Here is a 26,575-nt window from a genome sequence, read left to right as displayed (position 1 = left end):
ACCCTCAGCCTTTAACCTAGCTTCTATCTCTACCCGCTCCCTTTTAAAAAGATTGTATTCTGACAGCTGGGTTGTTCCAGACTACATCTTAGCTGAATCCTCTGTAGTGCAATGCCCTCTTCGTGTACAGATCCCTGGCTTGCTCCTGACTACATATCTGCTGAATCCTCTCTACTGCATTACCCTCCCTGTGTACCAACCCCCAGCATGCCAGACCACATTGCCCGCCCTTGCTGGCTACCACCCGAGACTCCAATCCAGTGCCAAAATCATGACAAACATGTTACTAGAGGGGGGCGTGGTTTAGGCAGCGGCGGGAGCGGGCGCCATTTTAGGAGCTCCTGAGTGCAGAGCATTTTCGGGGGGTTTTGAGCTCACCTGAGGCCTCCAATCGAGCAGAAAAGCACAGCGCCGGCACCACAGCAGCGAGACCTACAAAAAGAGACCAGTTAGAGGTCTCTAGCAGCTTCTCAGAAATCGCGGCCTACTCACTGGGTGAATCCCCAGGCTAGAGTTGTGGAAAACCCACAGCAGAGAGCAACAGGACCAAGCAGAGGGACAGCAGGAGCCAGGGCAAAACAACCAGAAGACCAGCAGGAAAGGAGGCAACACCAGAGGGGAGGTGAGAGACTCTGGGAGGGAGCAGAGGGTGCTGGGGAGACCAGAGACTGCAAACAACAAGGAGAGGGGCAGAAAGGACAAGGAGCAGCACAGAGAGACCCTAGGGGGAACGTGGCCCAGAGACCTCCAGAAGGGGGAGAGTGGAGACACTAACCACATTGAGGCAACTAGCTGCTGAATCAAGCAGCACACTGAACAGGCACAGGCTGCAGGACAGTGGAGCAGCAGAGCTGAATTTGCTAAAAGCCTGCACAACCCTACAGTATCCTGAGCCCACCTCAGGCGTGAGCCGAGGGAGCGGACGACAGGTCTGTAAAGACAGAGGGACCGTTGATCTCACCACCGGAGACATCGGGGACCCCGACACCATCACCGGCCTCCTCCCCCCAGCTGCGGAGAACTCGAGAGCGGGAACGCATGGCGCGGGCGCTGCACCCATTCCCCCCCGCTACTGCTGACAAGCACCGACGAGAATATAGCAGGGGCCAACCGTGGGAGGAGAGGAGTGGGAGAACCCATCCACACTTCATGCTGGGGGAATAAGTGCGACCGCTGCAATACTCATAAAGCGCCCCCCCCCCCCCCCCCTCCTCTCCCTCTCCACTGGCGGGAACTCCATCTTCGCATTGTTACTGGGCTCCCTCGTTTCCCGCCCAAAGTTGCCACCATTTTCCCTCCCCCCCAACGGTCCCCTAAGCCACAGGAGAAGAGAAGAAAAGGGTCCATCATAAAAGGGACTTACTCATAATAACACCCCTCCTGGCTGAAACCACCGAGAGGCAGATGATTCTGCAAGAGCATAGCTCTAATTTTTACTGGAGTTGACAAACTCAGCTCTACTACCCAGCTGCTTCTTATATAAGCTCTACCCAATTTTGAAAGGCTATAAACCACCAGGAGGTGGATGACTTTCAAAGAGTATAGCTTTAATTTTTCTGGAACTGGCAAACTCAGCTCTACTCTCCAGCTGATTCCTGTACAAGCTTTATCCATTTGAAAGGCTATAAACCACCAGGAAGTGGATGACTTTAAAAGAGCATAGCTCTAATTTTTTCTTGATCTGACAAATTCAGCTCTATCATTCAACAACTCCCAAGCACAAACTTTAACCAATATAAAGGTGTCCAGACAGCCAAGAGGTGGAAGACTCTGAAAGAGCATAGCTCAAATTTTTCCCGGAACTGACAAACTCAGCTCTACTATTCAGCAACTCTCTTTCATAAGCTTCACCCAGCCAGAAAGTGCATGGAGGAGCACTGCATCAATTTTTATGGAACTTATTGAGTAAGCTCTACAACCAAACAATTTTTTCACCAATACTCAGAGAACTCTTACATGAAAAACCCACTTTCTGGGGCAGAGCCCGACCGCGGATAGTAATGTCCCTCTGAACCCAGAGTCCCGTTACACCAGCACAATTCGGGGCTTACATCAGCAGCGATCTTTACTAAAAAATGGTCAAGATTAATAAAGAAAAAGGGGGAGACCACCAAAACACCCCTCGTCCGGCCAGAGGGCAATCTGATTTACAAAGGTTCCTAAAGGACCGACCTGCTCGCTCACCCCATGCCCCAGGAAAACTGACACAGAGCCAACAAAATGCAGCAACAAATACAGCCGACAGAGAGCCAGAAGATTCATCAGATGGGGAAGAGAGAGGAGTCTCAAGGAGATTTATGAAAGAATTACTCTCCTCAGCCCTACGTCCCGTGATGGCTGACCTCAGCGAAATAAAAGAAGAGGTCAAAAGTATGGGGAGGAGGTTAGACGACCTGGAATCTACTACAGCCACCATTACAACCCATTCATGCGAACTGTCCCAAGCAATAAAAGAACAACACAATCATCTGAACAAGATCCTCACTTTACAAGAAGATTTAGAAACCGCAATAGACGTAATAATGTGCGTATAAAAGGACTACCTGAATCATGGGCCATGGAAGCCCTAGAAAAAATCGCACTAGAAATCTTCTCCTCATTACTTGGCCCAGACAGAGCGTCCTCTATTACAATAGAACGGATCCATAGAACACTAAGACCGACACCCTCCAACACAGAACCACCTAGGGACGTAGTCTGCAAATTATTATCTTTCCCAGACACCTTGGCTGTCCTTAAAGCGGCAAGAAACAACCAGGACATACAATACGGAGAAACATCCATTCAAATATATCAAGACCTGGCTCCATCCACATTGATGAAAAGAAGGGCACTGTGCCCCCTACTAGAGGCTCTAAAACAGAAAAACATTAAATATGCGTGGCTATTCCCCTTCGGCCTAGGCTTCAGCTACAAAGGCAGACGCTTCAATATCAGATCACCCGAAGACTTACAGAATAGCTGGCAACACCTGGGAATTGAACAAATTGACCTACCATGCTGGCTGCCTCTACCGGACTTACCGGACTTCACACAACTCCCCATGGCGGAGTCTTGGCAGCTGGTCAGAAACCAGAAATCGCCGAGAGGCAAAAAGAAGAAGAGCAGAGACGAGGCCATGCAGAGTGACACTTGAAACTTGGACGCTATATTTTCTCTTGCTAAATCAATCCTGACCATCCAAATATTTCCCCCAGTAGTACATCGAAATGGTGTGTCGTTGCTCACGGCAGATGTTTAATGGCTGCACCTAATACTTAAATATATAGCTTTAAAACATGGCTGCGCCAGGCATGTGTCGTGGCCAATGACCACCAGATCACAGTTAATCTCACTCCTTTGGAGAGAGAGATCAGTTAGACTGGGCCCCCACAGTGCCTGCACCCATCGGGCCAAAGTCCTTAGTGAGAACGGATACACAGTGCTTGTTGCCGTATCCTTTCTCATCCCTCCCGTTCCTTTATCTTGTTACTTGATCACTCACATATACGCGCCCCCGTGTCCTCCAGGGGTGACGAGGGACCACCAGTTTCGCCCTTCACCTCTGTGGGAGACTACAGGGAAAAGCACCGTTGTGTATTCCACTGTTTTTGGAATTGTTACCCCCCCTGACATATCCTCTCCTCTTGTTCACACCCTCTCTGTGTTTCCCTAATCCCTCCCTGCCTACCCACCCCCACGCCACAGCTCCTTACCTATTTCCCCACAGGGCATTTGTCGGGCTCACCCAACGAATACGTTGCATATAGCGATATCTAAACTTGATTTTGTTCTCAACATCCTAGAAAGGAACCAGAAAACCTTATCTGCGCAAATCTCACAGGGACCGAAATGGAAGCTACCCGCATCACTACGTTCAACACCCGAGGTTTAAACTCACCTCTCAAGAGACATAATCTTCTGCATCTACTTAAAAGGTATGGTACTAAAGTCCTTTTCCTACAGGAGACTCACTTTACAGGGGACAAACATATGTCACTCCCAGGAAAACTTTTTTCGCAGGAGTTTCATAATGCACACCCTACGTCAGCATCGAAAGGGGTCTCCACTTTATTCCACCAATCCACTCTATTCAAATGTGAAGCCCAATACGCAGACGGAGAGGGGAGGGTCCTCTATGTAAAAGGTACATTCAACAACATAAAATTAACCTTCGCAAACCTATATGCCCCTAACTCAGATCAGGTCCCATGGCTACTGAAACAATTAGACATACTGAAGCAATTTGCAGAGGGACAGATCTTAGTGGGAGGGGATTGGAACCTGACCCTAAATCCACTGTTAGACGCGTCAACGGGCCGATCCCAGGTCTCGCAGGGGAAACTCAGGGCGTTACTCCGAGCACTCCAGGACCTGGGAGTCATGGATGCTTGGAGATGCTTACATCCTTCTACAAAAGACTTCACGTATTTTTCATCTGTACACTCCTCCTTCCAGAGGCTTGATTATTTATTCGTCTCACACTCCCTTCTTCCATGGGTGGGAAAAGCATATATAGATACACTATTTCTGACCATGCGCCTCTTCACATCGCTATTGATCCCCACAAGATAGAGCCAAAAGAATGGAGATGGCGTCTAAACGAGTCACTCCTGGACTCGGCGGAAGAAAGAACTCGACTGTCTGAGCTGCTGGAAGAGTTCTTTCAGTTGACTTCCGAGGCAGATACAGAAACGCCGATTATTTGGGAAACCCACAAGGCCTTCATAAGGGGGTTATTAATAGCGTTGGGGACAAGAATGAAAAAACAACAACAAAAAGAAATAGATAACAAACTCAACCAAATCGCAAAATTAGAACAAAAAGCAAAAATCTCCCAAACAAAAAACATTCTAGAGGAACTGACCTCACTCAGAAGGGAATTAAAAAACAGTCTAGAATCTAGATTTAATAAAAGACGCTTGCATCTCAAACACACAGTTTTTGCCCATGGCAACAAAGGAAGCAAGTTCATGACGGCGCTAATTAAAAAGGCACGAGGGAGAAATCATATATCGTCCATAAAGACACAAACAGGTGGGATGACCTCCTCTACCGCGGAAATAGCAGATGAATTTCAGAAATATTATTCTGATCTATATAACTTGGGTGGCCGAGGAAGAAATCCCGTCCCGCAAAAATCAAAGAGTGAGATAGATCACTACTTAAATGCTTTAAACTTGCCTAAACTGGACGACTCAGAAGCTGACAACCTATTGACCCCAGTCACTAGTGCTGAAATAGAAGGCGTCTTGGACTCTTTCCCCACTGGAAAGAGCCCAGGACCAGACGGCTTATCTCTGGCCTACTATAAATCATTCAAAAAGATTCTTGTTCCCCGATTACGGGACTTATGTAACTCATTATTACAAGGAAAATCCCTACCCAAGCAGTCTCTTGAAGCACACGTCACGCTGCTGCATAAGGAAGTAAAAGATCCTGAATTATGCGGCAGTTACAGACCTATATCGCTCATAAATGTAGATGTGAAGATTTGGGCAAAATTGCTAGCCAAACGATTAGAAGATTTAATCCCCACATTAGTGGACAGGGAACAGGCGGGATCTGTGAAAGGAAGAGAGGGAAGGGACAACTGCCACCGATTGCTACATATAGCACGATATGCCCAATCCCGAAAGATCCCGTTAGCCTTTTTGGGGACTGATGCCGAAAAAGCATTTGACAGGGTGAGCTGGATGTATCTAGAGGCAGTTCTTAGACGGTTTAATTTCCCCATCCCTTTCATTGCTTCTATTTTCTCATTATACTCCAATCCACATGCAAGACTGAAAGTTAATGATATCCTGTCCCCCCCCATTTAACATACGTAGCGGAACCCGCCAAGGTTGCCCACTTTCCCCAACACTATTTATTCTTGCACTGGAACCTTTCCTCCAGAGGGTGAGACAGGACCCAGACATTAGAGGTCTCGAAATAGGCCCCTATTCTATCGCAACCGCTGCGTTCGCAGACGATATCATGTTTATCGTCACGGAACCAGAAAAAGGGATCCCGGGACTGGTCTCACTCCTGGAGGAATTTGGGGCTTTATCAAATTTTAAAGTGAATTATTCTAAATCCACAATCCTAAATGTCTCGATTCTGGAACCCCAAAGCACATCGATACAATCCAGCTCTCCCTTTAAATGGTCCAACTCTCATATTGACTACCTAGGCATAAAACTCTCCAGAAGGGCTGAGGATCTTTACATACACAACTTCTGCCCCCTAATACCTAAGATCAACGAAATGCTTCACGCATATGACTTGCCCTTCGTGTCCTGGTTTGGCAGAAAGAACATCCTTAAATCTTACGTTCTTTCGACAATCCTCTACAAAATTCGCATGCTTCCAGTCTTCCTTCCGAGCTCCTTCTTTACAGCCATCAAGAAAGCTTTCTCAGACTATGTCTAGAAACACAAACGGCCACGGTTAACCCATAGCCTGATGATAAGGAGGTGTTGGGAGGGAGGAATGGATTTACCTTGCATGGAGGACAACTACAATGCAGCACAATTAAGTTACTGGATGGAACTTAGTCAACCCAGAAGAGACCCGATTTTAGCGGTACTGGCAGAAGGAGTCTATGGAAAAACTTTAATAGAAGAGCTCTGGTTCCCCCCGATTTAAGTCCAGGGGACGGGGCCGTGAGCCCCTTCTCCGGGGACCCTGCGAGACCTGGGAAAGACTCAGGAACTCTCTGGCACCTAGCCCATCTCCAGCAATGCCTTTACGCGCTTTATGTAAATTAGTAAACATTCCCTCAGACCCGATGTCACTTAATCTATGGAAAAAATTCAAGGGGACAACAGTAGGAGACCTACAAGCACATGCCCACAAAAAACCCTCCGAGATACTAGAGGCCCTCCTTCCTCAACACCCCCTCTCTATTGTACAGAAAGCCCACATCACGAAGACTATAGAGAAATTCCAGAGAGCATTTAAATCAACTAGACCTAAGACTAGTTTTGAGAAAACCCTGGAGGAGAGGGAGATGAGCCAGAGGAAATTAGCCAAAATAAAGAAATGTTTCATTGCCCCAGTCACCCTTACTAAAACAGCCTTTCTCCTATCATGGGAAGGAGAACTGAATATTACCCTCACTCCAGAGGAAACGAAAGTCATCATGAAGACAGCATTTGGCCTCTCTCCCTGTGTGCTAACTCAGGAAAGCCATTATAAACTACTAGTACGATGGTACAGGACCCCACAGTGGCTACATGCGTATAAATTGGCACCCCACAATAAATGCTGGAGATGCGACGCTAATGTTGACTCCTACATACATATTTGGTGGGAATGCCCAATTATTACCCCCTATTGGAAAGAAGTCGAGGGAACCCTTCAAAACATCTTACCTAACTTCGTTCTCACAGCGGATATCATCTTCCTCTGGAGACCATCAGCTATTTTCCACCCATTCAAAAATAAACTAACAGCACTACTGATAGATGCAGCTAAGGCCCTGATCCCTCTCCTCTGGCTCCAGAAAACCTCTCCTACTCTGGATCAATGGAAAGAAAAAGTTGATTTAATCTGCAATCTAGAAGAACTTGAGAGCTGGGCAACCAATAAACACGACAGGTTTGTGGAAAAGTGGATCCCCTGGAAAGCATTGACCTGAGTCTCCTGTGGAGGTGAGGAATAGATGCTAAGGCATCCGTGTACAGATACAAACATGGTGAGAACCTCGGGTGGAGAACAGGTGAGAATGATGGGAAGCGCAGAGCAAGCGCCTTAACAAAATATAATGTCGCGAACCTGTCCCTCCCCCCCCAAACTCAAACTCAAACCTCCTTCCCCCACATCCCCTGTATGTCCGCCTACCCGTGCCCCCCACCCCAACTCCCCCACCCCCCCTGCTCCCTTGTCTTTGTACCATGTGTGATGAAAGTTAAACGATGTCTGTACCCAACTTGCAGTATTTTGAGTTAAACAAGAACGCGAACAACAATGGTTGTACAGAATCTCTTAATATTAAGTAAGTTAGTTGATTGCAAGACTATATTAGGGATGTCCAGACAGTTACTGTTCTAGCCAGAAATACATCCTCAGAGAATGCAACTACGCAACCTGTCTTGCCTTAGTAGGTAAGTCAGTTAAGTTAATATTGTCTTTTTCTTTACTGTCTATATATATGCAATCTTTCAAATGTATGTAATTAATTATAAAATCTAATAAAAATTGATTTAAAAAAAAACAAAACATGTTACTAAAATCCCTTTTCCATTATCAGTATGTTTTGTTTACTGCTTTATATGTGACTGCTTTATATATGATACAATTACATTTTTTTTAATAGGTACAGGTTTCACGTTGACCGCTTGAGCCAACAAAATTGGTTGACACTTTTAGTTTTTCGCAGCTCATTTTTAAGCTTTGCTGTATAGGCTGGCACATGATGAGCGTTATTATAATATTAGTAGAGGACAGACGAGTTAATGACAGCTCTATTTTACTGCTGCAGGGTGCATTCACACGACTGTATATCGGCTGGGTTTTCACCCCCTCTCCGACCCTCTACAGTATTTGCAATGAGAGGAGGCGGAACGGGGACAGGGCTAAGTTCCAGGGAATTTGTTCCGCCCCCGCCCAGCCTCTCCTCATTGAAAATAGTGCAGGGGGGTGAAGAGGAGGCAAAGAGGGGGTGGGAGCTCAGAACACTGCTCCCGGCTCTTCCAGCCTTCTCCCACTGCAGAGGGAGACACTGTAAATCGGCTGGGCGTGAAAACCCAGCCAATATATACGGTCATGTGAATGCAGCCTAGGGCATAGATAAGACAAGATAACAATGCTAAACATAGAGAAAAAACCTCTGCATGCCACTCCCTGGTCTCTGACAGAGGGGCAGTACAGTACTTCACACTTCCTGGAGACTGTAGTAGTCTATGACATTTCTCTATCAATTCACTGCTATTCATTTAGGCTGCCGTAAGGTGTACACAGTCTGCTGTAATGTCTGTGTAGACAACACCGTAAGGAAGTGTGTATCGTAAATATGACTATACAGGAAGGTTGAACAAAAAATTAAAAAACTACAACAATTACAAAAAAGAACATATTTTCTTTCTACAGACTTACATCTAATTAACAAAGGAAAATCCGATATATAAGACATTCCCTTTAAGGGCTGAGTTTAACATGATTTCTTTCATTTTTTCTTCGTACAGTCCAACCAGCAGCCTGCATACAGATATACAGCAATATCCAGAGCACTTCGGCATATTACTGCCAAAGTATTACTCACACATCGAAGACTTATTGTTACATCTCAGCTGGATGCCAAAAAGCTAACCTCGATCACACATAATTTATTGTCCTAAAAGGATCGATATACAAAGAATATTCTAACGTGGATAACACAATTTATTAATAGCTAAACTAGAGAAAATGGGAGAACGGGAACCCTGACCCTAACCTACTGATGCAAGGAGACTCTACCTAGAAGCAGACAACTCAGCATGATGAGGGCAACCCCATGCCAGGAACCTGGGGCAACCCTGACTCTCTCTCTAATTAGAAACAGGAATAATGGTTGTGATACAGAATAACAATATGTGTGGGATAGATATTACAAAAGAACACAAGAAATCAGATATAAAGTCAATTAGTGAGGAGATCGGTGTTTATGTTATCTGTCTTGTAACTTTTAACAGACTTATCTGAATTGTGAAACAGAACAGGAGCTGCTGACTTGACCAGAAAAACCTTCAAAGAAGTATTAGCTCAGTGAGGAGAAGCCGGAATAAATGTGTACAGGCAAGCACTGATTGGCCAGCTGGGACACACTCAATTCCCACACAACCAGTTCCTCCATACACTTACAGAGAAGTGCTTATGTTGGCACCCAATGCCAGAATGACATTGAGAATGCACCAGCATGCAGATCATGAGGGCCTGGACTGACACAGTGACATCACCCAAGTCCCAATCTGACACGGCAGGTGAGCTAAGACACTTATGGTTTTTTTGCAGAGGCTAATTTGGGGGCCAGAGCGTTCCTCAGAATACTAGTTCACCCAACAGTCAGGCCTCTAAATGGACCAAGAATCAAAGGATGAGAAAATACTTGTTCGTTAGCTAATCAGCTCATTTATGTAAGCATAGACATCATTACTGCTCGGGTGCACATGTTAAAAAAAAAAAATCTTGTTATTTGTATAGCGCCAACTTATTCCACAGTGCTATTAGGTAATTTATCCCACCCCCACCAAACTGGGTACTCATTTTACCGACCTTGGAAGGATGGAAGGCTGAGTAAACCTTGAGATGGCTACCTAAACCTTCAGGTTGTGAGTGAGAGCTTAGGACTGCATTACAGCTCATTACATCTTCCCATGTAAGTAGGGAGATGTGCAGCCAATCAATGAAAGCTGCATGGGGACAAATTATTGTGTTAACGATTGGTTTTCCACAAGGATCACATAATCTGTTTGTGCACATGGAGGCAACGAGCACTGCCGACATGTTCAAGGATGGTCGGTGGTCAACAGCATAGTCAGATTATCTATCCATGAAAAGGATCATTAGAGATCAGTACTTGACTGTAAGAAGAACAACAAATGTTGATAAAAATTAAGAAAAATGCTGAGGATAAAACATTCCAAGTGTCATCTGTGTTTAGGCATTCAATATGTATTTTTTTAGAACAATGCTATACAAAATTATTAATAGAAAGTAATATAATTGGTCTAAAAAGATAACAATGTAATATCATCTGATATCACAATATTAAACATTCCATTAAAGCCTAACTCTACTCAAAACCTAAAAATTCCAGAGCAGCTGTGGTTAACCCTAATATCCTACTTTCCAAGTGTCAGGCTCTAGGAGTTTGTGAAGTTGAGATGTTTCCACCAAGTTGCCTTCCCTTGCTTACTATGTTCTTGTTCCTGGACAATCCATTTAAACCTGTACAGTATGTCTGTGTGGAGCTATTGTTAAATCTTAAAGGGATTGTTCCTTCTTTCTAGATGTATGTAGGCAGTTAGCACAATCGCTTTTTATTAAATCCTGTAGTGAATTACTGCATGCTCTGTGATTCTTAGCCTGTTGTGTTATTATACAGTCAAAGAGTTGACTTGGAGCCTGGCCTCAAATCACTATATCATGTACTAATGTCCTAACTCTAAGGCATCTACATTGCAGAAATTAAAACATCACTCAGTGCTCTTCCAACATGTTTCACAGTATGTACGATGCCATGCAAGGATCAGGTCACAATGCCGAGAGCACTCCATACAGGTGCTCAACCCTTATAATTTTACTGCCACCATCATCCCTGTGCACAGATTGCAATAGTTATGACATCATTGAATGGCTGTGATTGGCTAACGCAGCGCCATCTTTCATTGGCTGACGCCACGCTGAGTTAGCCAATCAGAGCATTAGCTTTCTGGAGGCGGGGCATTCAAGCCCTGCATCCAGAAAGCAATGCTCTGTCGGCGAGGAGGAGGGAGGGACAGCCTGCAGCAGTGCCGCAGAAGGCTGTGGGAGGTGAGTATTTATTTATTTTTTATTCTACAGCTTATACCCTGCATATAAAACGACCCCTGACTTTGGAGAAGATTTTCCTGGGTTAAAAGGTCGTCCTTTACGCCGGAAAATACGGTACCTGCTAGGTATATTAGCTGTGATCTACAGTTGTAGCATTATTGTATCACTAGGTTACGCCATCACTTTCCTATTGGTGGAGATTCCTCTGCCAGAACCTCCACTAATCCTGAGAATGAAGGGCTGCATGGCTAATTTAAGGATGACTTTTCATCTGCATCACTGCATTGTTTGTAGCGCTCCCTTCATTCTCAGGACTACTGGGTGGTCCATTCATTCGTTCCTTCAGTGATCACTTTATGAGATGGAAACCCCCCTTTTAAAGTGTTCTGCATAAATCTAAATGCAGATTACAAAGTGTCAATACATGAAGCAGCTTGAAATTTAGCACCCGGGGTGGCTGCAAAAAAAGGAGGTATGAAGAAGCTTGTAGAACCCCTGCAATAGTGTCCTGAATGTCGGCAAGGATGGGTGTGATTCAATCAAGCTCATTGGAAGTAGCCTTTTCCTGGCAGTCCAAAATACATAACGCAACGTTATCTTCATCTGGTTAGTAAGTAGTATTTACCCCGGTTTAGCTTGAAGGTTCTCAGGAGCTTAGGCTGACCGTGAGTCAAACCGCTTATATAGCAACAGCAAAGGAGAAAAACCAACTCTTTAAAAACACTTCTTTTATTCCACAAACTCCATAAAATTACAAATGGTGGGTACCGTGTAACACCATGTCTTATGCTCAGACACGTTTCTAAAGCTATGATCAAGAAAGACGTGTCTTTTGAAACGCGTCTTAGGTAGACATGATGTTACACGGCACCTGCCATTTGTAATTTTATGGATTTTTTGGAATAGAAGAAGTATTTTTAAGCAGCTGTTTTTTCTCCTTTGCGGTGACTTGCAGATAAAAGTTATAGGGTGTAGAGGGTTCAATCAGTCTTGAGCCCTTATGCCAAAAGGATCCAATGGCTGCACCTCCAAGACAAGCAAAGTTATAATGGGAAAATCAGAGATTTGATACATGTTTCATGATATTTGCCTGATATTCAAGGGCCCCAGGAGCTTCAAGTGTATGGCTTTGTCTGGCATAAGACTACTACTGTTCTACACGTTTACTACCCAACACCCTCCTGGAATAAGGACATTGTACTAAGATTCTCTTCTCTTCATAATCATCTTATATCTCAAATGTATTGTAGTTTGCACTAAGCAGGTGTAAAGTATTGCGAGGCTTTAAATAACAGTTTAAGAAGAAACACAGTTAACCTATGTAGACTAACAAATAATCGAGTAAAATAGATGCCAATTACTTCAGAAATGCGACTCCGTCAGATGTAGATGGGGTGTTATATCTCCTCATGTATTCATGCATCTCCGGGAAGCTCTTCTTTACATAGTCTTCAGCACTGCTCTCTTTTACTGTTCCAAAGCGGAACCCTTGGGAGGGATGATGAAGCTATAAAACACGGATTATATTGTTATTGCCTTATTATAGAATAATCAGAGATGGCATTTTCTTTTTGTTACATAAATGACAATTGAAAATGAAATGACATTTGAAAGACTACAGATACATACAAGAGATACATTCAAAGCACAGCCCCAAACCAGTGGAAAAATACGGAAAACACCAACATATTGTAGACTGCAACTGCTCAACCATTTATGCTTTAATGTCATATTTTGTAAGGGAGCTGAACATGTAATTTGCTATTTACCAACTGTAATATTATCACGGCAAGCAGAGTACTGACTGAATGGCGGAGCTAGTTTCTTGAGTGATGCTATTAAATATGTGCAAAAAGTCATCTGGTTTGTGAGGCTATATACAGTAACAAGTCAACCTTGAGATGTAGCAGAGCTCAGCATGTCGTCTGGCACCATGCATCATGATATTATGTGTTGTTTATGGTTTTGAAATAGTTTAGCATGAAGTCAGAAAGCCCTATGAACTCATTGATTCTACACATCTGTATGTAAATGTATTTAACAGAAGGTTAATCTACTAACTAATGTCATAGTCATTTTGTTAGTAGGCTAAAACCTTTTACATGCCAATGCTTCCAGATGAGATCATTACTTTTCAATTTTTTTTAGTGGCCTAAATTTTACCACTTTCGTAAAAAAATTCAGCTACTTTTTGTAAAAGAAATTTGGCTTGTAAAAGGTTAATGTCATTTTTCTTAATGTGCCACCAAACTCCTAGGGAGCTTGTCGTACTGCAGACCTGCTCCTTATCACACCTACATGAATTAAATGCTATGCAGACTGTTACGCAAGAATTAGTAACCAGTAGACTAGAAGCTAACAATACACTGTTTTTGCCATGAACAAGGTAATGGTACTGTTGTACCTTGTTGACACCGGAAGCTAGGGGTGTGGCAGCACTTAGCAGGAAGGAATGCTCCTGTCACGCCCCTAGCTTCTGATTGGGTAGTACTGTGGCAGGGAGGACACTGCTCCCGTGCAGCCTGCGGACGCTGCTGAAGCTGGGACTGCTGTCACTGAGCTCCCTGCTGCTCTCCTCGGCTGACTCCCACCTCCACTCCCGTCCCACCGCTTGGCCGCTCCCGACGGGTACTGCTGTAAATCTGCTGCAGCCTCCTCTCCCCACCGCACTGACAATGTGGGCTCCCGTTCCCCTTGCAACCGCTGCAGCTGGGAGCGCTATCACTGGGGTCCCTGCTGCTCTCCCCTCCAAGCTGCCATGCGTGCTACTGGTCTCCCCAGGGACCGCTGTGAGTATGCTTCACGATCCTCCCCCCGCCGCACAGGCATGGACAACAGCTGTCGCCCGACATGACGGTAAACTGCCGGGTGCGGATTGCCTTGTACGGAGGGTTAGGGTTAGTTTCAGTGCTAGGCTTACATTATTAAGTGTAAAATGCTAATAATGTAAGCCTAACACTTAAACTAACCCTCCATCCAAGGCAAACCTCAGTCCCAGGCAGCCAATCCCTAACTTCTGGGTGTACAGTGGGCGGGTACAGCCCAGTACTAGGTCTCCACACATACTTCTGGTGGAGACAAGATACACCAGTACCCAAGGTAACTGTGCGGGTTAGGCCAGTCTTGTATTACCGTATTTGAATTGCAGAATACGTGATCAGTGTCCATGTGAATGATTCACGGTAAAACACGGGCATTGAAAGGCAACCGCTTTTGAATTTTCCATCTTACTTGCGGGTACAAATTGCGAATTCCGCAAGCAGGAGAAAAATCGCAGCATGCTCTATTGATGTCAATGGAGGCATGCGACCCAAAGCCCATATGCATATAACATTGCAAATGGGCTGCGGGTACACAAACTGTACTGCGCATGACGCCTGCGAGCCTCCACAGTCATATGCAATACAGTCAAGTGCCGTACATTGTATTACCGGCCGGGCTCACAGCCAGAATCTGCTGCGAACCTTCTGCATGTGGAATCCGACCCCCTTGTGTGAGCATGGCCTTACTGTTTACAAATAAACAAAGCAAACAGCAACAATGGTATATTTTATCTTTAAACACAGAAATACATAATACTTTTTGTGAACTACATAACAAGGAATTGTAAATCAGTTGTAACTAGGTCAGGAAGAAAGCAAATCATCCAAGAATGTATTCAGATTAAATGTATTTAAAGAAGTATTATGATTAAATGTATGTGAAGAAACAATGGCTGTTATTCAGATGAATGGTCAGATGATATTGAGGATACATTTTCTTGTCACTGATGCGTAACTCATAAGGCGTATTTATGGACAAGTTTTAATGTAAGTTTGAACTCCTAACACTGATAAACAGCACAAGTATGAATGCATTAGGAACTAGCTTGCATAACTTTGAATAAAGAGCCAATTTTTGACTTAGTGTTGATCTTGCCAAGGTTAGTCAGTGTTCTGATAATGAAAGGCATGAGTGCAGAACATTGTGGCTGCCTGAAAGTAGAAAAAAGAAACTGCTATATTTCCATGAACAATGCCACCATTGTTGATGAGCCATGTCTGGCACTGTGGCATCCAGCATTGGTAATTTGAATTATGCTGAGCTACAATAGCAGACAAATCCCACGTATAAGGGTAACTTTCCATGGGATGACTATTAGAGATGAGCGAGTATACTCGCTAAGGCACATTACTCGAGCGAGTAGTGCCTTTACCGAGTATCTCCCCGCTCGTCTCTAAAGATTCGGGGCCTGGCGGGGGTCGGGGAGCGGCGGGAGAGAGCGGGGAGGAACGGAGGGGAGATCTCCCTCTCTCCCGCCGCTCCCCCGCTCCCCGCCGCAACTCACCTGTCACCTGCACCGGCCCCCGAATCTTTAGAGACGAGCGGAGAGATACTCAGCTAAGGCACTACTCGCTCGAGTAACGTGCCTTAGCGAGAATACCCGCTCAGCTATAATGACTATCGATCCTTGCTTTTACACAAGAGTAATAGTTGTTCAGTAAATGGAGAAGAAGTGCACCAGAGATCTCTTCCGGCCACCCACCTCCATTCAATGTGAATGGGTAGTCACTAGAGATGAGCGAACACCAAAATGCTTGGGTGCTCCTTACTCGAGCCGAGCTTTTTGTAATGCTCGAGAGCTCGTTTCGAGTAATGAAACCCATTGAAGTCAATGGGAGACCCGAGCATTTTTCAATGGAGCCGCGGCTGCTGCAGGCGGCTCTATTGAAAACAATGATCTGCCGACACCCCTGCATTGTTTTTCATGGAAGGGCTTTACATATAAGTATATTTCAGTGTTAAAAAGAAAATCTTACCTATCCACCGCTGCCGTGTCCCCCGCGGGAATAAAGAACACATCTGCTGCATGCCACATCTGTGAAAGATGCAGCAGAGGAATTCTTCAATTCCCTACCGCAGCTGCCATGTGTGACAGCTGCAGTAGAGGATTCTGCTGCCGGCACCCCATCAATGGATTTCAGGGAAGGGATTTAAATATGAAAATCCAGTAAAAGTAGTGTAAAAAACAAAAAAAAAATAGATACTCACCTCCCTTCAGCTGCCGGGGCTCAGCCGCATCTTCTCCTCGCTGTCCCCAGCTCTGTAGTGCTGATCTATCAGCAAGCGGAGATATAAAATCCCCGCCTGCTGAAAGAGCTGATTGTGATTGGCTGAGGCACTCAGCCATCACATTCAGCTCTCGACGAATGAATGACAGGCGATAGCTGCCAGCCTGTCCAGCCATGGGAGGTGGTGGAGAACTCACCACCTACCGTGGCAACATGTTTCACTCATTGATCACCCTCACTGTCAGAAAGTTTTTTCTAATATCTAATCTGTCTCCTCCCCTTCAGTTTCATCCCATTGCGTTTAAGGCCTTTTTATACGCAATGATTATCGCTCAAAATTTGTTTAAACAGCCAAAAGTGAGTGATAATTGTACATTTTTAGTTCATTATTCGTTCATCACTGACTTTTAGTCTACATAAAAACCGTCATTTGGCAATTTTTTGCTTGGTTGAAATGACAATCGTTTAGCTGTTCAGCGATTCATGGGGATTAGTTATCGTTTAGCGGGGCGTACTTTCTTGCATCTAAAAAGGCAGAGCAATTGACTGTTGGGTGAACAAAGCAACTCTTTTTACCCGCCCTCCTAACGCTCAACCATCGGCAGGTAAATCATCGGCCGTTATGACGCGAACCACAGCAGCTACAAAAAGGATTGAAAATATATTCACCATCTTTTACTTCCTGTGCAAAGGTCACGGCATCTACATCGAGGATTCATCTTTGGGCGCCAGCAGATTTTGCTACTTCTTCCGACAAAAAAAGATTTGTGAGCTTGACACCTAGAGATTCTTTCAAATGTCAATTCACAAAACTCCTTGGTTTTTTTGCACTCAAATTATGCAGATCCACATAATTAGACCTACTTTAATGGCCAATCCACACTTGCTGATTTTTTTTCCCCTCACTATTGCACACGCTCTCCTATCAAACTTAAGCTTAACCAATCGACACAACAAATGACTGAAATGCCCAGGAACCACATCCATTTCTAGCGATAAGACTTAAACGCTCATGTTTAAAAGTAAAACCATCGCCTGACTTTCGATCGTTTGAACGAATTTTGAGCGATAATCGTTACGTGTAAATGGGCCTTTAGTCTTGCCTTGTGCAAATAGTGCTGATCCCTCTGGAATGTGACAGCCCATTCAAAGATGACTAAGAGTTGTTCACTACTCCCTTTGTTTTCAGTAAGCTGAAAGGAAGGAACTAACGGCCCCATTGGGTCCTATGTTCACACCAAATAACCACAGATGAAAATTGCTCATTTTAGCGATTGTATTTGGCCAAGAGTTGTCCTATATAAAGCCCCTCTAAGAGCAGCATATTTTTAGCATAAAATGAGCTTTTTTGTTATCGCAGACAACCCTCCAAAATTTTCCTCTTCTGGAAATCTGTCTACAGATTGCAAGCTTTCAACTCTGGCAGTTTGTAGTCTGTCAATGAACTTCTGATAATAGGATGTTCTAAAACATTATTAGCCTCATTTATCTGGACGGTTGCAAGACAAAATTTGACATTTGCTTAAAGGCCATGTACACCTTTACACTCCTTTTTTTCTTTATTCGACGTGTCTTTGGAAATAAAGACATTTTGGAGCTTGTTTTTAATAAAAAAAAAATTTATTGTCTCCATGCTTGTATTATTTTGCAAGGCTCTGCAGACTGGAAGACTGACAAATTAGCAAAATCCATCAGTGAGAGTAAACTGACGGCTGACTCTCCCTAGTCTGTTCTCCGGTCTGTGAAGGTGCAGCTGTTAGGGGGGCACGTTATATGGCAAAGGCTTTATGAGTCATGACCACACAGGGGCTTTCTGCAGTGACAGGAAGTGACAAGAAGGGAGCACATAGTTATTTATAAGTGCATGTGAGTCTTCCACACAGGGAAGTGCAGTCTATGGAAAGCGTATATGTAGAGATGAGCGAGCACGCTCGGATAAGGCAGTTACTCGAGCGAGCATCGCTCTTCTCGAGTAACTGCATTCTCGTCCGAGCAGGCTCGGGAGCGGGGGGGGGGGGGGGGAGGGAGTGGGAGAGATATCTCTTTTCCCCCTGCTAATCCCTGTCGCCCCCCTGAGCCTGCTCGGACGGGAATGCAGTTACTTGAGAAGAACAATGCTCGCTCGAGTAACTGCCTTAACGAGCGTGCTCACTCATCTCTACTTATATGTCATTGTTTATTCCGTTCGCTCCAAGTCATAACTAGTAAAAGAGGATAAAAAAAATCTGTGAAATGTCTGGAGCGATAAACATTATTATAGAGGGCTGTATGACAATTTGGGGAGATGCTGATCATCTCACCAGCCTCCTTCCCGCCATGCCCCAGCTTGCTGCACCTTGTAGTACTGTTTGGTTATACTCTGCTCTCCATCCATATTATAGTACAATTAGGCTATATTTTTAGTGGAGCTCATCTACCCTCCAGCTTGTTATTTGATCTAGAGATAGCATTGTGCTGTATTCAACTACATGTATCTGTTCCACCACTGGCTATCTCCCATAAGTAAATGGAGAGATAGCATTCTGTAGTATTGAGTGAGGCTACACAGCCTCTGACAGAGGAGAGAGGAGAGCTGAACTTGTGCTGATCAGTGCTGGGAACATCCCCCCAGCCACAAATCTCAGTCGAGAACTTGAGACAATACGTATGAGGTGTTTTAAGTGCATGAGAATGAAAATTCAAAGTCAGAAACAGACAAGTGCATCTTTTTTTTGTGCATGATTTTTCATGCACAAAGGTCTCCATAGCCTGTAATCTTTCATGTATATTTTCAGAGTGACATTAAAGGGGATGAAGACAACCCTGTAATAAAACTGTACAATGGAACTAATACAGTAAATATACTGTAATATATCTTTAAAGGTTCACCAATGCTGAGCCTGGACTTTAATGAGGACCCTCTCTTTTGCTTTCCTTTTCTATACACATGGCATATAAATAGCTCCAGTAAACCTCCTATATAATAAATTACCATCTAGCACAGGTTGGAAATGCCTGCAATAAACCAGTTCACAAGATGTAAGAGGTGAAATATCAGTACTATAAAAGGTACTCTAGGCCACTGACTTGACAAATACTTCATTATATCTTCTGTCAGCTCTTCGTAGCTCTCCGTTAACACAATTCATTCATAAGTTAAACTTTTGCCTTTGTATTGTCAGCCTTGTTACTAAATTAATCAAGCAATTTGAGGAGTAATACGAATTCTGATTTTTATTACCTGGTGTTTTAAGAGAAAATGATAATGTGTAGCAAAGATTTGCCAGAAAACAGACAGGGGCCGTAAAACTATGTGTATCCACAAAGTGTAGTCTCTTATTATTGTTCTGTGTTGTATATCATTACAAATGTAGAATAGCCATATATCAGTGGCCAAGGTGCCTGTCGCACAGAACCCTGAAGAAGCAGTGGGTGGTCATGTAACGTTCATTGTAACGTTCATTTACAGGCTTCAGCAGCCATGAAAGAATCACAGCTGAAGTCTGTGACTAGCTGAGCGGTCACGTGCACAAGAAAAAGTAAGTCACTGGCAACTGCTACTTCCAGGTTCCGTGCTTGGGCACTGGGGCTGCACAGTGAACCACTGGCATATGCGAGTATTCAATTTTTCTTAATTTTAAGCTCTCATAACTTTTTTTTCATGCCCTGGGAAACTCCTTTAAGACAGCTGTGTAGGTTTATCTGCATTTCTATCAAAAACTTCCTATTTAATTATGAGTAAAAAAATCGAAAACTCAGCTGTAGCTACAATGTAAAGCGAGTACTGAATGTAACAATTACATTATGTTTATAGCACCCCATACACATAGGGTAAAAGTCAGCCGAAATGTCCAATTTTGGTCATTTCAGCCAACCATCATTTGAAAATTATACACGACCACTCATTTGCAATGTCCAATAGCAGACCACTTTGCTATCAAAATGTGACCTGTCAGGTTGGATTGGGTGTGGTCAGCTGAAACTAACAGTGCATGTGTAGAGACCCTGAGTGTCCTACAGGGTAATCAAAATGTTCATAAGTCCTCCGGACTTCACTATGAGTCCTTAGGAGGACATAGGTGGTACCCTGCAGGAGAAAAGCACTCTCTCCCTGACCCACGGGTTAACCTTAGTCTGCCCAGCAACAGCTAATTATCCGGTTGTCTGCTGGCAGTTAATTTTCTGATTGGTGGAGTGGGAGGAGTCGAGTGAAGCCAGGGAAAATTAGCTAGGAGGGGAGGAAGTGAGTCAGCAAGAGTGGAGAAAGTACGAAAAACAAGAGGAAGGGGAGAGTTTGAGGATGGAGAAGGCAAAAAGAGGAGGCTGGGAAAGGAGCTGGAGAACATTGGAGAAGTGCAGGAGCATAGCACCTTCATCTGAAATGCCTGGAATGGGAGAAGAGTCTTTTTCATCCCTTCTGGAAGGAACCAGAGCCAGGGCAGACCCCGCGGAGGCTATACAGAGAGTGGTCAGCTCAACTATGAGTGTAATTAATCCCTGACTAGTTAGGAGTCAGTGAGGTTACAGTGAAGCTGTGTTAGTCCCTCTATTCCTCCACAAATAACTTCTGGATAAAACCAGCATTTAACTTGGGTGGGCAGTAACCTCAGTAGAAAGAGAGGGAGAGCAAATCGAGGAAAGTATTGTCTGCTGTTACCTGTTTCAGACGAACTGTTGATGTTGCTATCACCTACTAAACTGCCAATTGTGATTGTTGTACTCTACTGCCAAAAAAAATAGTAAACTGTGTGCCTTTGGTTTACTACAATCCCCACAGACTTGTTTCTTTATTTTGTCATTGCACAAACATAATTACTCATAGGCACTAGTGTCACATGAGACATCACACTAACTATTCTTCGCTATCACTTCGAACCCTATTGCAATCCACCTGCTGTATGAGTCACCATCACTAGGCACAGTAGCCATTATCGTGACACAATTAGAATTGGCATACCCACTCAAGCTGCCCAGTTGCTTACTTCAGCTGACTGCACATGGCATGATCTATTAAATTCAGCTGATCATTTACTTCTCTGCGCAAGTGTAGTGGCCCAGAGTTGTAGAGGCCCCTCCAGCCCTTATAAATGTTTCATGTGTGTCGCATGTCTATTCTGTGATTGTTTCTAGCAAGAGAAACCACGTAATCTTGTAGATATTATACCTTTTAATGGTTAAGCTTGTGAACCTCTCGGGCTCTTCGTCAGGCTAAAATGGAATAGATCTGACAAATGTCTATTCTGTAATGTGGAATACAAGTGTTATGTGCATTGGATGTTTGCAGGATTAATGTCTGGTCATATCTGGTGTTGTCCAGAAAATATATCTACCTGTCTAACTGTTGATTGGTCTGTGTCCACGTGATGTATGTGTGAAAAGAAAGGTGCAGAAAGGTTAGAAGTTGGTGGTGGCCTTGAGTTGAGAGAGGAAGAGAGTCAGTGTGTAAAGGAGGGAGTTAGAGAAAGGAGTGGAGAGATAGAAGAAGCTGAGAGATGGTCTGCCGCTCATGCTTGGGCCCAGCCATTCCAGGAACCCTCCCCATAGCTGCTGACCTTCCAGAGAGTAAAAGCCCGAACATGATGGAAACACGAGGGTGTACAGTCCAGGTACCGCATGTATCCGGAGAAATGGAAACCGCTTCTTAGCAAAGCAAAAAGTGAGTGTATGACTGTGGAGAAAGAGTTTTGATGGGAGAGAGATTCGACAGATAAATTAGATGCTGGATTACACAGATACCCCGAGAATCTTCTCTGCTTCAACAGCACAATTTGTTTTCTGTACCAACACTGTTTTATTGACCTTCATTTCAACAGTGAAAAATACTTTTCTGTGTATGAACTACTTTATTTCTTCAAAGGATCCACAGCAGAGAAAGGAACAGTGGCGTCACGAGTAACAAATAGGATTGAAAGGTAACTCCGATTACTATACGTGATCTCCCCCAGCAGTAACAAGGGTGGGTTTTCCCTTAGCCATATTGAGGGGACGGTAGAACCACTCGTGACAAGGTTTATTTCTCTACCCAGCTTTCTCCTTGGATGCTACACAAGTTAAACTTTAAAAAAGTTTTTTCTTCCTGAAACATTCTCTCTCATTTGCTACTTTATTCTGATATGCTGCTAAATGGATCGTTTGTACCAAGAATCCAACAGGCGATTGAACAGCCACATCATAAGCATTAGGGCAGCTTATCTCTTGTTTTTTTTACCAAGGTAGACTTTTCTTTACACTTTATACCCAAACTAGCTGATATACCCGGCTTCGTCCGAGTTAATTTGGTACTGGTGTTTATCTGGTGTTCACACGGAAAATCTTATGAAGTCGTGGTTTCTTTAGAGATACTGAGGAAAAACATATGTTCACCATTTTGCATAGTTCTCTGCGTTACCCAGAAAACACCACGTGGAGGTAACCATGCGACGTTTCCTTCATATAAAATGACATCAGGAAGTGAAAGAATTAGATTACGTACATAAAATTTGGACACTAATTCTTTTGCGCTTAGAATTGAATAATCGAGTTGGGACCTATTAACTTTTCATATTTATGACACAATCAATGCTCGTGCCAAATTTCCCGTTTCTATGACACCGGAATGTGAGAGATTTAGATTATGTACATAAAATTTGGACGCTAATTCTTTTGCGCATAGAATTGAATAATGGAGCTGGGACCCATTAGCTTTCCCTATTTATGACATAATCAATGCTCGTGCCAAATTTCCAGTTTCTATGAGACCGGAAAGTGAGAAAATTACATTCCGCACGTAAAATTTGGACGCTAATTCTTTTGCGCATAGAATTAAATAATGGAGTTGGGACCCATTAGCTTTTCTTATTTATGACATAATCAATGCTCGTGCCAAATTTCCCGTTTCTATGACACCGGAAAGTGAGAAAATTACATTCCGCACGTAAAATTTCGACGCCAATTCTTTTGCGCTAGAATTGAATAATCTAATTGGGACCCATTAGCTTTTCCTATTTATGACATAATCAATGCTCGTGCCAAATTTCCCGTTTCTATGACACCGGAAAATGAGAAAATTACATTCCGCACGTAAAATTTGGACGCTAATTCTTTTGCGTATATAATTGAATAATCTAATTGGGACCCATTAGCTTTTCCTATTTATGACATAATCAATGCTCGTGCCAAATTTCCCGTTTCTATGACACCGGAAAATGAGAAAATTACATTCCGCACGTAAAATTTGGACGCTAATTCTTTTGCGCATAGAATTGAATAATGGAGTTGGGACCCATTAGCTTTTCCTATTTATAACATAATCAATGCTCGTGCCAAATTTCCCATTTCTATGACACCGGAAAGTGAGAAAATTACATACCGCACGTAAAATTTGGACCCTAATTCTTTTGCGCATAGAATTGAATAATGGAGTTGGGACCCATTAGCTATTCCTATTTATGACATAATCAATGCTCGTGCCAAATTTCCTGTTTCTATGACACTGGAAAGTGAAGAAATTACATTCCGCACGTAAAATTTCGACGCCAATTCTTTTGCGCTAGAATTGAATAATGGAGTTGGGACCTATTAACTTTTCCTATTTATGACATAATCAATGCTCGTGCCAAATTTCCCGTTTCTATGTCATTGGGAAGTGAGTGATTTAGATTATGTACGTTAAATTTCGATGCCAATTCTTTTGCGCTAGAATTGAATAATCGAGTTGGGACCCAATTTATTTTCCTATTTTGGAGATAATCTATGCTCGCGCCAAATTTCATGTTTCTACGACATCGGGAAGTTGGAGAACTTTTGGCGAGTCAGTCAGTCAGTGAGTCAGTGAGGGCTTTCAGCTTTATATATATAGATAAGACTTGAACTAAAAACGATCAAAAAAAATCACATAATACCCCAATAATCATATATTTTCTGAAAGTCCAGTAGATAACTAGAACATTCTAAAAATACCACCCAAGACTTTCCATCCTTAGCACCTTCATTCAATCTTGCATCATTGTAGAAAATGAATATTGGATGTGGAGAGTCCATACATGCCATTTCAACATGCACATGCACATATTCTCCAGAAGTAAGAAAAAAAAATAAAAAAAAATATCTCTGCAGTGTAGATCGTGCTAATAAATATTGGATTTCATTTAAATGGTTACCATGTAAGTGTTACTTTAGTGGTCAAACATGGTTTATCCCTGTGATAACAGCTACTTGCTCATAGACATACTAGCTGATTATAGCACCAGCTTGGTTTTCCAAGGAGGCTATCCTATTGAGAAAACCGCCTTAAAGTCATACTCCTCTCATAAGCAATTATCACCTGCCCACTGGACCCCACCAATCGACAAATCAGTGCACTCTAGTTCATCTTTTCCCTCAGCTGTAACACTATAGCTAGAAGGAGCTTCAATGGAGTGATAACCCCAGGTCTATGGCACTAGTGGAGATAGCTGAGCACAGTAGTCAAGACTCCCACTGATCTAGCAGGAGATAGGTGATAATTAAAAATACGTTCTTACTTCTTAAGTAGAAAAATCCATACAACAGACAAGATATAATTTTCACCCTTTTTCATTGTGCTAAAGCCAATAAACCCTAACTAAAAACCTGTTTGGGGGTAAATGTGAAGGAAACTTCTTCAAGTCATAAATCTCAATAGTTCTTAATAAATGATAGTAGATTGACAATGAGTTCCAGAAAACAAAAGGATACAATTTAAAACTTACAAGACTTGTCAAAACTGTAATTTGTTTCCCCATGCAGTGACAGAAGAGTAAGAAAAGAAAAGCAGGGTAATAAGGTCAATAGTCCTAGTAATGGGAACGGCACATGTAGAATCATTTGTTGGTATTCGCCACATATCTTCCCATTTACATTAGACTCCAGACAATTGCTGTTGCTCCCCATAAAAGTTTGAAGATTGAATCCTGCATAAAAGTATAAGGTTGTGAACTGTGAATCATTCAGTGTTATTTTATGTTACAGAAATAAAGGGAAGATTCATGGCCGTCTATGAACTCGCGAGCTGGAATCCTTTTGTGCTTTCATTGCTGACAGAAGGTCATTTCAAATATTACAAAAACAATATCACTATTATATAGTTTGTATTTAAAGAAGAAAACTTCACCTCTGCACATCAACCTTGTACACAGCATTGTATATACTATAAAGAATAGTTTTTAAGTGCCTTTTTTAACCCCTTCAGTAGCAGCCAGTCCTATTCTGGGCCTTTAAAGGGTTTTGGAAAATTAGAAAAACATGGCTGCCTTCCTACACAAACAGCATCACGCCTGTCCACAGACTGTGTGTGGGTTTGCATCTCCGGGCCAACCACTTCAATAAGTGAGCCAATGTTTTGTTTTGTTTGTCATTGTCACCATTCAAAAGCCATAGCAATTTTTTTTTATTTTTCTGCAAATTAGTTTTTTTTGCAAGATGAATTGTGTTTTTCATTTGCCACATCATTTAATATTTTTAATTATCTTTTATTAATTTTTTTTTTCTGAATGGGTGCAAAACTAGCCTCAGAGATCTCGCCATTTTTAAGTTTTTTTTTCTTCCCTTCTGCTTACTATGCGGTAAAAATAAAAAGCTACTGTAATTTTATTCCTGCGATCAGCATGAATTCTGATTGGCCATGTTAAATAATTATAGTTTTGTTTTTTTTAACACTTTAAAACAATAAAAATATGTTTTATAGAAAAAATAATTTTAGTTTTGTTGCCTTCTGAGATCTTTTAAAGGGCCAATTCAGCGAAAAAACATGCCTTAATTGTCTGTCTCCTTTGTGTATTCCAGTCACTTTGATGCCGTGCAGCTCTAGATACCATTTTGAGGGTGAAAATTTTCTATTTCAATCCCATGATGCATTAGCCCAGCATTAATTAAAGAGGTTGTCTCGCGAAATCAAGTGGGGTTAAGCACTTCTGTATGGCCATATTAATGCACTTTGTAATATACATCGTGCATTAAATATGAGCCATACAGAAGTTATTCACTTACCTGCTCCGTTGCTAGCGTCCTCGTCTCCATGGTTCCGTCTAAATTCGCTGGCAGCTTGCTTTTTTAGACGCGCTTGCGCAGTCCGG

The 26,575-nt window shown here is 43.0% G+C and overlaps 1 protein-coding gene across 1 annotated transcript in view; it reads right to left on the bottom strand.

The window, feature by feature from the left end:
- Positions 1-26,575, bottom strand: part of GRIN3A (glutamate ionotropic receptor NMDA type subunit 3A) — a 349,904-nt gene that overhangs the window by 79,415 nt on the left and 243,914 nt on the right. The window contains exon 4 of the mRNA XM_066604389.1: positions 12,837-12,982. Within this exon, the coding sequence (XP_066460486.1) occupies positions 12,837-12,982 (146 nt within the window). The remainder of the gene's footprint in view (positions 1-12,836; positions 12,983-26,575) is intronic.

Source organism: Eleutherodactylus coqui, chromosome 5, assembly GCF_035609145.1.
Source record: "Eleutherodactylus coqui strain aEleCoq1 chromosome 5, aEleCoq1.hap1, whole genome shotgun sequence".
In the NCBI taxonomy this organism is placed as follows: domain Eukaryota; kingdom Metazoa; phylum Chordata; class Amphibia; order Anura; family Eleutherodactylidae; genus Eleutherodactylus; species Eleutherodactylus coqui.
Note: the sequence above shows the minus strand (reverse complement) of the source record. Positions and strands in the feature narration are given on the sequence as shown.